Source organism: Portunus trituberculatus, chromosome 22, assembly GCF_017591435.1.
Source record: "Portunus trituberculatus isolate SZX2019 chromosome 22, ASM1759143v1, whole genome shotgun sequence".
Taxonomy (NCBI): domain Eukaryota; kingdom Metazoa; phylum Arthropoda; class Malacostraca; order Decapoda; family Portunidae; genus Portunus; species Portunus trituberculatus.
Genome location: NC_059276.1, coordinates 8,062,756 through 8,075,275, shown reverse-complemented (window position 1 = coordinate 8,075,275; position 12,520 = coordinate 8,062,756). Strand labels below are relative to the sequence as shown.

At 43.9% G+C, this 12,520-nt stretch overlaps 1 protein-coding gene across 1 annotated transcript in view; it reads left to right on the top strand.

Annotated features, from left to right (window-relative positions):
• Nucleotides 1-11,561, top strand: part of LOC123507423 — a 25,990-nt gene extending 14,429 nt beyond the window's left edge. Inside the window, 3 exon segments of the mRNA XM_045260260.1 lie at nucleotides 7,250-7,420; nucleotides 7,612-10,901; nucleotides 10,904-11,561. Of these exon segments, the coding sequence (XP_045116195.1) occupies nucleotides 7,278-7,420; nucleotides 7,612-10,901; nucleotides 10,904-11,235 (3,765 nt within the window). The 5' untranslated portion in view covers nucleotides 7,250-7,277 and the 3' untranslated portion in view covers nucleotides 11,236-11,561.
• Nucleotides 11,562-12,520: the final 959 nt, after the last annotated feature.

Sequence of the window (12,520 nt, the reverse complement as noted above, 5' to 3'; positions counted from 1 at the left end):
GTAGTGATGATAACAATTACTAATGCTATTTTTCACTTCGAAGTGCAGCTGCAAAGATTCGGTATATTTGTATTAAAGCCACAGTGTCTGAAGACACCTGTGGCTGGATCTTTTAATACCAGTGAACCTGCAATGTAAGCTGTTGTCCACATTTCAACACTGGTCGCAGTGGGATCATGTCTGCAGAACTACGATGTCACCCACATACCGCTCACTTCTTTGAATCAAGTTATTTTTTTTATTCCTTGAGCGGTGTTAATACATTCACTTACTCATTAATTTTGCATTCATTGATCAATACGCTGCCTGATGAAATGGAACCAGAAAGCATAATTTACTGTAACCGGCAGTGGGACCGTGACATTCGCACACGAGTACTGTGAACAAGACTAGGGCGTAACTGATGCTCCGGTAGGCAGGAGGCTGGCGTGGTGGATTGTCGCAGGACTTCTCCGCGCTGCCTGGACACCCAACGCTGACAGTGGCACTGCCTCACGACGCTCGCGCAGCGCAGCACTTGTGAGGAGCGGTGTGGACCGTGGCTTCATGTTGACTGTGAGAGAGTGGCAGCTGGGTGGTGGTGGGGAGGCGTGTGTGACAGTGTTCTCTTCGTCAGCGAGGGGCGTGGTGCTAATGAGAGACAGTTTGGAAGTGCAGGTGTTTCAGGTTGTACTGGTTAATGGTATTTGTGGGCACGGAGGTGAGGGAAACGACAGCAAAGGTCATGGTGCTGTTGTGTTGAGAATATGATGTATGTAGATTCTGCGCGGGCAAGGGCTTGTGCTTGTCGACGTGCACGGTGTGTAGACCATCAACGTGGCACCGTTAATGCATCCTAAGACATCAAGAATATGTTCACTGGCGTGGGTAGGGGAGTACTGAAAGCGAACGTAACAAACAATAATGGTCACTTTTATTTATTTATTTATTTATTATTATTTTTTTTATTTTTTTTTTTTTTTTTTTTTTTTTTTTTTTTTTTTTTTGTGTGTGTCAGAGAGAGAGAGAGAGAGAGAGATCCGTGGCTCTGGTTGGCATATTTTACTCCTTTACTTTTTCACTTACGTTTTCCGCAGTCTTGTAGTAGAGATGAAGTAATAGATATGCCTGTGAGGTTTACTTGTTTTATCACGGAATAATCGGCCATCAAAAAAAAAAAAAAAAAAATATATATATATATATATATATATATATATATATATATATATATATATATATATATATATATATATATATATATATATATATATATATATATATATATATATATATATATATATATATATATATATATATATATATATATATATATATATATATATATATATATATATATATATATATATATATATATATATATATATATATATATATATATATAATATGATAATCCATTAGCTTCGTGCGCTCGCTTGCCGTGTGTGTGTAATTCACCACGGTGATTTGCTGGTCACCTAGCCAGTCTTCCCCATTACGGAGCGAGCTCAGAGCTCATAGACCGATCTTCGATCTTCAGGTAGGACTGAGACCACACACCGGGAAAGCGAGGCCACAACCCCTCGAGTTAGATCGCGTACCTATTTACTGCTAGGTGAACAGGGGCTACACATTAAGAGCCTTGCTCATTTGCCTCGCCGCTTCCCGTGACTCGAACCCGGGCTCTCGATTTTGAGTCGAGCGTGCTAACCACTACTTTGTGATATATATATATATATATATATATATATATATATATATATATATATATATATATATATATATATATATGTAATTTAAAACTTGAGCTGTGATAAGATCACTTCAGAGGTCACGATTATAATTTTTTCTCCTTTATGATTCATGCAGAATTTGTGTTTGACTTCCACAGAGCATGAATACTTTCTTTAAAAAAATATAAAAAAAAATCGCTCCCCTTTTTCCCCAAAAAAAGTAAGACTGAAATGTTTGACATGCCTTTTCAAACTGCCTTTACTGCACCTTTCTGACGAGGTCAGTCTGGCAGCAGTGATTGTTGATGCATATGACATTTGTTTGAGTATTGGTGTCTGTCGCGGGCAACTGACGTGACCTTCCTGGCTCACTGTTGAAAAATGCACAAGTCTGAAGTTATTGAAAACACCGCTCCACGAATTCCTCCTGCAGTGTTCAACATTTCTGTAGACATTGAATACGGAGGCTGCAAAACACCAGTCGGCTTGCATGAGGTAGTGTGTCTCAAGGCATCTGTTACGACTACTACTGCCCTCAGTCGCGAATCTAACCTTGATTAATTAACCAAGTACTATCTCTTTATTCACTGCGTTTCTAGTTACATTCATCTACCACCCTTTTATATATATATATATATATATATATATATATATATATATATATATATATATATATATATATGTGTGTGTGTGTGTGTGTGTGTGTGTGTGTGTGTATATATATATATATATATATATATATATATATATATATATATATATATATATATATATATATATATATATATATATATATATATATATATATATATATATATATATATATATATATATATATATATATATATATATATATATATATATATATATATATATATATATATATATATATATATATATATATATATATATATATATATATGTGTGTGTGTGTGTGTGTGTGTGTGTGTGTGTGTGTGTGTGTGTGTGTGTATATATATATATATATATATATATATATATATATATATATATATATATATATATATATATATATATATATATATATATATATATATATATATATATATATATATATGTGTGTGTGTGTGTGTGTGTGTGTGTGTGTGTGTGTGTGTGTGTATATATATATATATATATATATATATATATATATATATATATATATATATATATATATATATATATATATATATATATATATATATATATATATATATATATATATATATATATATATATATATATATATATATATATATATATATATATATATATATGTGTGTGTGTGTGTGTGTGTGTGTGTGTGTGTGTGTATATAACACAGACGTAGTGTGTGTATATCTTTTCACTGTGAATCTGTAGTTATTCACGAGTAATGGTAACCTTTTCCTTGACTTAGAAAACCTTGTTCAAAGCTCCATCATTGAGGATGTGTGCTGCGGTACGTGTGGCTGTGTAAAGTGAGGCAGCTAATGAAAGTGAAGGTGGGTGCTGTGGGAAGAAAATGTCACGGGGACGGTGAGGTGTGGAGCAGGTGGAGGAAGGGACGCTGAAGGTGGAGTGTACCGAGACAAGTATTACGAGTCGGAAGACTGTGGTGACGTGGTCGTCCTTGCCGCTGTGGGTACTGACGTGTACTGCGGTCTTCTTTTTACACTTATTTTTACGAGAGAGAGCTTAAGAACAGGATGATCAGAGAATCAGTATTACTCAATCACACAGGTTTTTTGGCTACTGTATCACGCTTCTTACATCACCTTCCTCCTAGACGCACCTCAATCCTGTGCTCAAGACTCGCCTGTATCCGACGCAGCTCCCACTGTCACAACAACACACTGCCACTGGGCTGCAATAAGCGTGCATTCACTGCCTTCTTGACTTCAGATGTCAGGTAGGGCAGTGAAACACTACCTTTCTTACCGAAAAAAACTGCCACACTGAATCAAACTCAGACATTTCAGGCCGCAAGTTGAGGTAGCACCACAGAAATGCCCATCCCATGCCCTCAGTTGTGGTGGTCGCGTACTATGCATCTCGGAGCCCCTGCCTTCCCGCCTCGCCCACAGCCTGTACCCCTGCCAACTCCTCCCCGCTGCAGTAATCCCATTCGGTTCCCAGTGAGGCCTGCAAATCCTGAAGTGCCTCTGCTGTTATTATTAATATTATTATCATTATTATTATTATTATTATTATTATTATTATTATTATTATTATTATTATTATTATTATTTTTTACTACTACTACTACTAATACTAATACTAATACTAATACTAGTAATACCACCACCACCACCACCACCACCACGACTACTATTACTACTAGTAATACCACCACCACCACCACCACTACTACTACTACTACTACTACTACTACTACTACTACTACTACTACTACTATCACTTGCACTGACAATGCAACTACTAGCACCACTATTACTGCTGGACCCGAGTGACGTGTTCCTGTATTACATTCATCACAACAGCTGTGCGAAGGAACACACATGGTTGTACCTCACTTTAATCCATTAGTACATTTGTCTTTTCCTTGCTTTGTTCTTGTCGGGGGGAAAAAAACGGAAGAGGAAGTTGTAGATGGCAGAGAGTTGCATAAGTTTGTTTGTTTGTTTACTGTATCTTCCGTCTTTCCCATGAGGCAACGATTCACATCCCACACGCTTTCTTGCATTATCGATCCGTGGCGCTGGCTGACCCCGCACTGGGCTTCAAGGGGACCTGTATCCCCGTATTCTGATTTATTTTACTCCTTTACTTTTTATTTACATTTTTTTTCGTGGTTTTGGAATAGATATAAAGCAATATATGTGCCTGGGAGGTTTACTTATTTTATCACAAATTATGAAAAGAAACTTATCCATTAGCTTCGTGTGTGTGTGTGTGTTGTGTGTGTGTTTCACTGTTTGTTTGATCTGCTGCAGTTTCTGACGAGACAGCCAGACGTTACCCTACGGAACGAGCTCAGAGCTCATTATTTTCGATCTTCGGATAGGCCTAAGACCAGGCACACACCACACACCGGGACAACAAGGTCACAACTCCTCGATTTACATCCCGTACCTACTCACTGCTAGGTGAACAGGGGCTACACGTGAAAGGAGACACACCCAAATATCTCCACCCGGTCGGGGAATCGAACCCCGGTCCTCTGGCTTGTGAAGCCAGCGCTCTAACCACTGAGCTACCGGGCGTGTGTGTGTGAGAAAGAGAGAGAGAGAGAGAGACCTCGCGTAACCTAAAGTTATAAGGAAAAGTTACTATTAAGAAGGGGCGTGGCCTACATGACGTCTAGGTGCGGCACATAGCCCTTGCCCTCATCTTTAAGCAAGTTACATTTTTGTTGGACGCAGTGATTGAATTGACACACTAGCATCTTTTGGGTCAACGCTCTCTTCGTCTCATGGAAACAGTTCTCACATGAAGACGAGTGAGAAGTTCAATGGTTCAGGAACACCTCGTTAATGACTATTGTGTAGTATAACAATAGCAAAGTTGGAGCGATGTTTGATAATGAGGAATCAGGTCACACGGCACCGTCTGGGCTTGCCGGGGGGAGCGATGCCTGCCGTGTCTAGACTGCCGTGAGCGGCTCGAACTCGCAGCCACTGAGCAGCGCAGGGGCCGGCGGCTTCTTGGGGCGGTGCTCGGCTCGCTACTCAGAGGCTGTGGGCTTGATCAAGTTTAGGGAGATTTACTGCTAAGTCTAGTAGCGCCGTCTGGTAAGTCTAGCAGAGGCACTGCGTGCTGGTTGTGGTCCTGTGTAGCTACTTAGTTCCGGGGATTACTTTCTTTAGGTTGCGTGGCAAGTAGTAGTGTATGTGCCACAGATACCGTGACCATCTAGTTGTCTTGTCTCCCAGTAACTCTTCAGGGACGTTTTGACATAAAGGCTGCGGTAACACTGAGTGCCTGTGTGCCATCTGCCACCTGTTGGCATGAATGAAAACGAGATACGTCACATCCCTGTAGGATCAGCCAGCATCCGCCAGTTACATTAGCACTGTGGCACGCAATGTCGCTGTCATAAAGCTAAGTTCATCATTGAAATAGATTGTCAGTACTGGATGAAGTACCAGCACGCTAGAGTTCACGAGGTTCACACAGAACATAAACTGATCTGCATTGGGTACATGTACTCTTTTTTTTTTTTTTTTTTTTTTTTTTTCATTAATATGTACATAATAGTAGCAGTGTTATCGTCGGATCATGTTTCTCGCCCCTTCTACACTCCCCCTGCCACCTACACATCCTCCCGCCGCTACGCCACCGCCAGCCACATCTCGTCCTCACCTGGGTCTGCCACACTGCTCCCCTCCCAGTCTCCCTGCCACCCTTTCAACACTATTCACTCCTCGCTCGCGTAGCGCACAATAGCATCTTCCCGGTCGTCTCCCGTTGAGGACTCACACCAAACGACACTCAGTTTCTGTAATGACACAAACATTTATTATTTAGTGTATTACTGGACTTGTGTTGTAAAAGGCTACACGATGCTTTCCTGGTACCGTTCCGCCTTTTCTCGAGGCTTGGCGCTGGGAGAAAATATTGACGTTTCTGAGGAGGGAGGAACTCGCAGCCACATTGTAAATTACCTTAAAGAAATGTCTCTCTCTCTCTCTCTCTCTCTCTCTCTCTCTCTCTCTCTCTCTCTCTCTCTCTCTCTCTCTGCTTCCTCCCGTATTCATGAATATATTTAATATTCATTTATTCATTCACGCATTCCCGTGTATCGTGTGATTATGTATTGCTTTGGTATATCATGTCACTGGTTTACCATTGTTACTTGTTAGGGTGATAGGCTGTAGGTAATTTCCTGTTGGTACTGACTCTAGGAGGAGTGACAGTTAAATAATAGCTTTGTTAATACTTTGTGGCGCAGTCCACATCAACTTTCATGTAAAATATGTGAAGTAATAAATATTTTATCTCATTTATTGTTTCTTTATCTTGCTGGACCAATTGCTTACTGAATTTCTTCATGGTACAGAGAGTGAACTGGAAAAACTGGTTCTACACTGACACTTATGAATCTGGTAACAATAACACAATCCATGAACGAATTAGATACTTGAACCCAGTACAGCACTATCATGACTTGAGTGGAAGGTCACTTTTCCAATCCATACACTATTTCAAAATATTCTGTAGAGCTTTCCTCTCCATTTCTCAACACTAAAGCAGAAAGTTTCATTGTTTTCACTGTTCTTCCTTTTGTTAATCATCCTTACTGGTAATTTGATGATAGTTCTTAACATCACTTTTTGGTGCTCCCTCTGAAGGGGGTACATAACTCCCATGGCTCTGTAGTAACCTCATTGCACAGTGGAGGTTACATTTGTCCAGCTTTTTACTATTCCTGTCTGAGGATGAATGGATTACAGCTTATGTGGTGTCTATTACCAGTGCTGTGTCCAAAATTTAATGTGAGTCAACAGATGTAAAGTGAACATCTTGTCTGTTAGAAGTAAGTCTTGTGTATGTTTGTGATGGAGATAGACTATTGATGTGTGTCTTCCTTCCAGCACCACAGCCACTGCCACCACCACCACCATGAGTGTGATCATCCGCCTTCAGAATCTTCCATGGTCTGCCAATGCCCTTGACATCAGAGAATTCTTCAAGGGCCTCAGCATTCCAGAGGGTGGTGTTCACATTGTTGGTGGGGAGCTAGGAGATGCCTTCATTGCCTTCAGGTGAGTCCCTCCGTTGTTTGTTTCCATTGTTTGGAACTTTCTGATATGCTGTGCTGTACCAAAGGGCAAATACTTGTATTGGTTTACTTGTTCCCTTGCCATACACATACTGGCTCTCTAAAGTAGAGAAAGGAGGAGTTTTGATGCTTTAAGGTACTGTTCATTTGAATAATGCCCTTTTTTTCCTGCAGCACTGATGAAGATGCTCGATTGGCCATGCAGAAGACTGGCTCCAGCCTGAAGGGCATCCAGGTGACACTGCTGCTCTCCTCACGCAGCGAGATGCAGAAGGTCATTGAGGCTGCCCGGCAGCAGGCCATGGCACTGCAGGGATTTGCACCGCCACCAGTCATCCCAACCCAGCCCACACCCACACCCCAGTCACAACCACAGCCTCCCCCAGTGTCTCAGATGTCTCAGCCTAACTTACCCAATCTGCAGCACCAACAAATGGGTGCACACACCCCATACCAGGCCCATGGTCGGCCTGGTGGTGTGGATGGACCAGATCAGCTGCAGTCCCGCCTGCCACCCCACATGGTGCCACCACCCAACCAGCAAATGGCCCAGCCAGGTTCATCCATGTCCATGCCACCCTCATCAGGGCCAGGCTCTGGTGTGCCCATCTTACCGCCGCCTCCCTCTAAGCCTGGAGACTCTCAGGCAGCAGCCAGCTCTACCTCAAGCTCTGACAAAAAGGACGACAAGAAGTCTTCATCATCCTCATCCTCCAGAAGAGACAGTAAGGGTCGGCGACGCAGGACAAAGTCCCGCAGCCGTTCTCGCTCCAGGTCTCGGGACAGAGACCGCCGCAGGCGCCACAGGTCCAGGTCCAGGTCCAGGAGCCGTGACCGCAGCAGCCGGAGCCGCAGGCGCTCCCGCAGCAGGGACAGGGACCGTGGCCGTGACCGGACCCGTGACCGTGACCGGGACAAGGATCGCAGCAGCCGCTCGGGCCGGGACCGTAACGAGAGGGTGAGCCAGGACAAGAATGACGGTTCTGTCAGTGTTGTTGACATCACAAAAGACAACAGCCTTCCTCCCATTGGGGGCGGAATGAACAGTGATGGAATCCCAGGTCTTGGGGAAATACCTAACCTGAAGGGACCCTTGCCTATCAGTCTAGCAGAGCCCTTAAAGAACTCTCCCATCCAGACACCCTCACACAGCCCTGCCCCAACATACAACACCGCAGTAGGCATGGGCCAGAATTTCCAGGGCTCAAAGATGTTCAACCCTGGGCTGCCCATGGGATTTGGTGCCATGAACTCCTCGGACTCACCACTTGCCACAAAATTCAATGAGCCCATGGAGACAGAGACAGTTGACGACAGTCCCATTGTGTTGGAGGGAGCTGATGGCCCGGCTGAACCCAGGGGCATGAGAGGCAACATGGGACCCAGGGGTCCAGGCGATGCACCAAGACCTGATGTCAAGGGAGGCCTCCTTGGTGACGGTCCTCCAAATCAACCTCCTTTTGGGGTCTTCTCAGGACGAGGCATGGGCTTCAGGGGTAATGAGGGCTTTGGGTTTGGGAACGGCCCCATGGGTCGCCCTCACCCCAATGACATGGACTTTGATCCCAGGAACAACAGGGGAGACAGTTCCAGCCGGCAGCGAGACCCCAGAGATCGTGGCTTCAGGGGGGAGATGGACGGCAGGAACAAGGACGATGAGAGGAGCTCCAGGGACGAGTCTGGCTCCTGGGAATCTGGTGGAAGCAAGAGGGAGCGCAGCAGCCGGTGGGAGGCTGTGGACAAGAGGGACACACTCAATGACCAGTCTGAGTGGCACTCCCGCGGTGGCCGGAGGGAGGGCTGGGTCGACAGAGATGACGACAATTGGGGCGGACGAGGAGAGGGATGGAAGGATGAGTTTGGTCGCAGGGATGACCGTGACACATACGACGACAGCTATGGCTACGGGAACTACCGTGGTAGGGGTGGCAGGGGCATGGACCGGGGACGCATCGGCAGAGGAGGAAGGGGCTTCAACCCTCGCTTTGGAGGTTATCCCGGCTTCTCAGAGGAAAATGGTGATGATGGATATGGATTCAGGGGAGGATTCAGGGGCCGAGGAGGATTCCGTGGAAGGGGAGCTCCTTTCAACTCTAGGGACGGCGGCAGTGAGTGGATGGATGACACGTGCAGTGTTGAGCTCCGCAATGTGCCCATTGGTGCCTCCTACCGTGCAATAAGGGACTTTTTCCATGGTATCTTTGTGCCAAAAACTGGAATCAAGCTTCTGTCAGATGACCAAGGGAACAGAATAGATGTGGCACTGCTGCAGTTCTCCTCACCCAGAGATGCTCAGAGGGCTTTAAGGTGCTCTGGTAACTATATTTTTGACAACAAAGTGGAGGTGATGCTGACCAGCGAGACACAGTATGAGGCAGCTGTGGATGCAAACCAGATGAAGATCTTCCCCGGCAGCAGGTCATCTCAGCCCGGATCAGACAACACTGCCTGGACTGACAGCACCTGTGTGTGTGTGTCTGGCATTCCTTCAGGGTGCACAGAGGCTGAGATTGTCCAGTTCTTTGGCCAGTATAGTGTGCAGGATATCATCATTGAACAAGAAAAAGGAAGATGCTTTGTGAAGCTCAGCACATCAGATGCTGCCCACCATGCTGTCACCATGCTCAACAATTCAGGGGAAAGTGGCAACCTTGTGGTGGAAATGTGTCCCCCCGATGCCATGGCGGCAGCAAACAGAAACAAAGACTCCTCTCCCAGCAAAGGCCAAGTAGGAAAGGATAAGAAAAAGATGGAGGAGAAAAAGCCTGAGAAGATTGTAGAGGAACCAAAGCACCAGCCAATGGGGGCTGACCTTCTGACAGACTCTGTGGTAATGAAGGGTGTGCCAAAGGACACCACGGAGGCCAACATCCGGGACTTCTTCAGTGACGAGGGGCTGGTGCCAGAGCGTTTCCACTTTTGTGATGCTGACAGCAGTGGGACGCGCCAGGTGTACGTGATCTTCCCTCTGATAGAGGACGCCCGCAAGGCTGTGGGGAAGAGCCAGCAGCAACTCTCCAAGGTTAAGGTAGATGTTGAATTAATTGCCAAGCCTCTAGTAATGGTCACAATGGGCCTGCCATTCGATCCATTGGAACTGATACGCAAGGGACAGAAGACTGGAGAAACACCATTCAGTGCAAAGCCTGAAGGTCTGGCAAATAATGACAGCAAAGAAGACTCCAAGAAGGACTCTTCAAAGAACAACCACAGCAGTCAAGAGGACAGCAAGGACCTGATGAGGCCGGAGGAGGTGGCTGCCACCATGGGTATCACTCCAGACCAGCTTCAGGGCTTCGCAGCGCCTGGCATGATGGGCCAGTTCCCCTACCGTGGTGGCATGATGGGACAATTCCCTGGTGGACCACGAGCCTTCAGGCCCTTCATGGCCCGGATGCCCATGGGAATGTCTGGAATGCGAGGACCAGCGGACGCCAGCTTTAACAGGATGAGGGGCTCTGTTCCCTGCTGAGGGACCCCATAGTGGACTCCTCCGCCACTGGCGTGGAGGTTATGGGCACAGCTATCACGCCAGAGGAGTTTGGCAAGCCAGGGTGTGTCGTCTCCCTCAGTAATGTTCCTTACCGCGCCACCACCGAAGATATCCTCAACTTCTTCCGTGACTTTCCTGAGCTGCGGCCAGAAAACATCATCCGACGGTACAATGAGTTCAACCAGCCCACGGCCGACGCGCGGGTGTGCTTCAGGTCCCCACAGGATGCCCAGCGAGCTGTGCAGAACCTCAACAGGACTTACATCCTGGGACGGCAGGTCTTCATAGCCATGCTGTCCGACTAGAGGTGGATGTTTCTTTCAATTTAGATTCAGTCACAGTTCCTATTTATTCAGTTTTCACATGATTTCTAATGGTAAATCTATTGTTTACTTGGTTATTTTCAGTTTACAATGTTAACTGATGGATGACAAGTTTTTTTTTTTTTTTTTTTTTTTTTTTAACCTCTGAAAAGAAATGTTATGTTATGTTATCCATGTCTGAGTACCTGCAAACTTAACTGTAAATAGCGTATAAGTATTAATGGATGTATATATGGATAATTCAGTGTGTAACTTGAAAAGTATTTATAACTAAGTTTGTAAATAAACTACTTTCATACAGAAAATAATTTTGCACATATCTTTCACCTTCTTGTTTATTGAGTTGTAAATAAACTACTTTCATACAGAAAATAATTTTGCACATATCTTTCACCTTCTTGTTTATTGAGTTGTAAATAAACTACTTTCATACAGAAAATAATTTTACACATATCTTTCACCTTGTTTATTGAATACTTCCTTAATGACTTGTGGCTGAAAGGAGCTGAGGCTGGCATTTTAGTGAGACTTTTTTTATTTATTAATTTTTGTTGCCCTTGGCCAGATTACCCCTCTTACATGAAAAAAAAAATAATAATAATAATCTCACTGATGTCTCTTATTAGCAGTGATTAGATGTAGCTTGATTTGTCTTGTGTTGTGAGCCTCAAGATAGAATGTCAAGAATATTACTAGTGTATGAAAGTTACAGCAGAAAAGACAGAGGTGTAGATGTAATACTCAACAAAGGATCGAAGTACCTGTGAATGGGCTGGTGCAGGTTTTTTTTTCAATATATGCAGCTGTGGAAGTAAAAATTGCTGCAAAGTAAATACACCATTCAATTCAGGGAAGCTTAATATCATGGTAATGAGTCTAGCAGTAATAATATGTGGACAATACTACTACTACTACTACTACTACTACTACTACTACTATTACTACTACTACTACTACTACTACTACTACTACTACTACTACTACTACTACTACTACTACTACTACTACTACTACTACTACTACTACTACTACTACTACTACTACTACTACTACTACTACTACTACTACTACTACTACTACTACTACTACTACTACTACTACTACTACTACTACTACTACTACTACTACTACTACTACTACTACTACTACTACTACAATCCTTTTTAAAACTCCCGCTCTTTTACTTTTTTTTCAATGACAAATTAAATTACTTGTAGTGGGTCATTTATCATCGCAAAACTCCCTCAAACCGGTAAGTACAAATTTT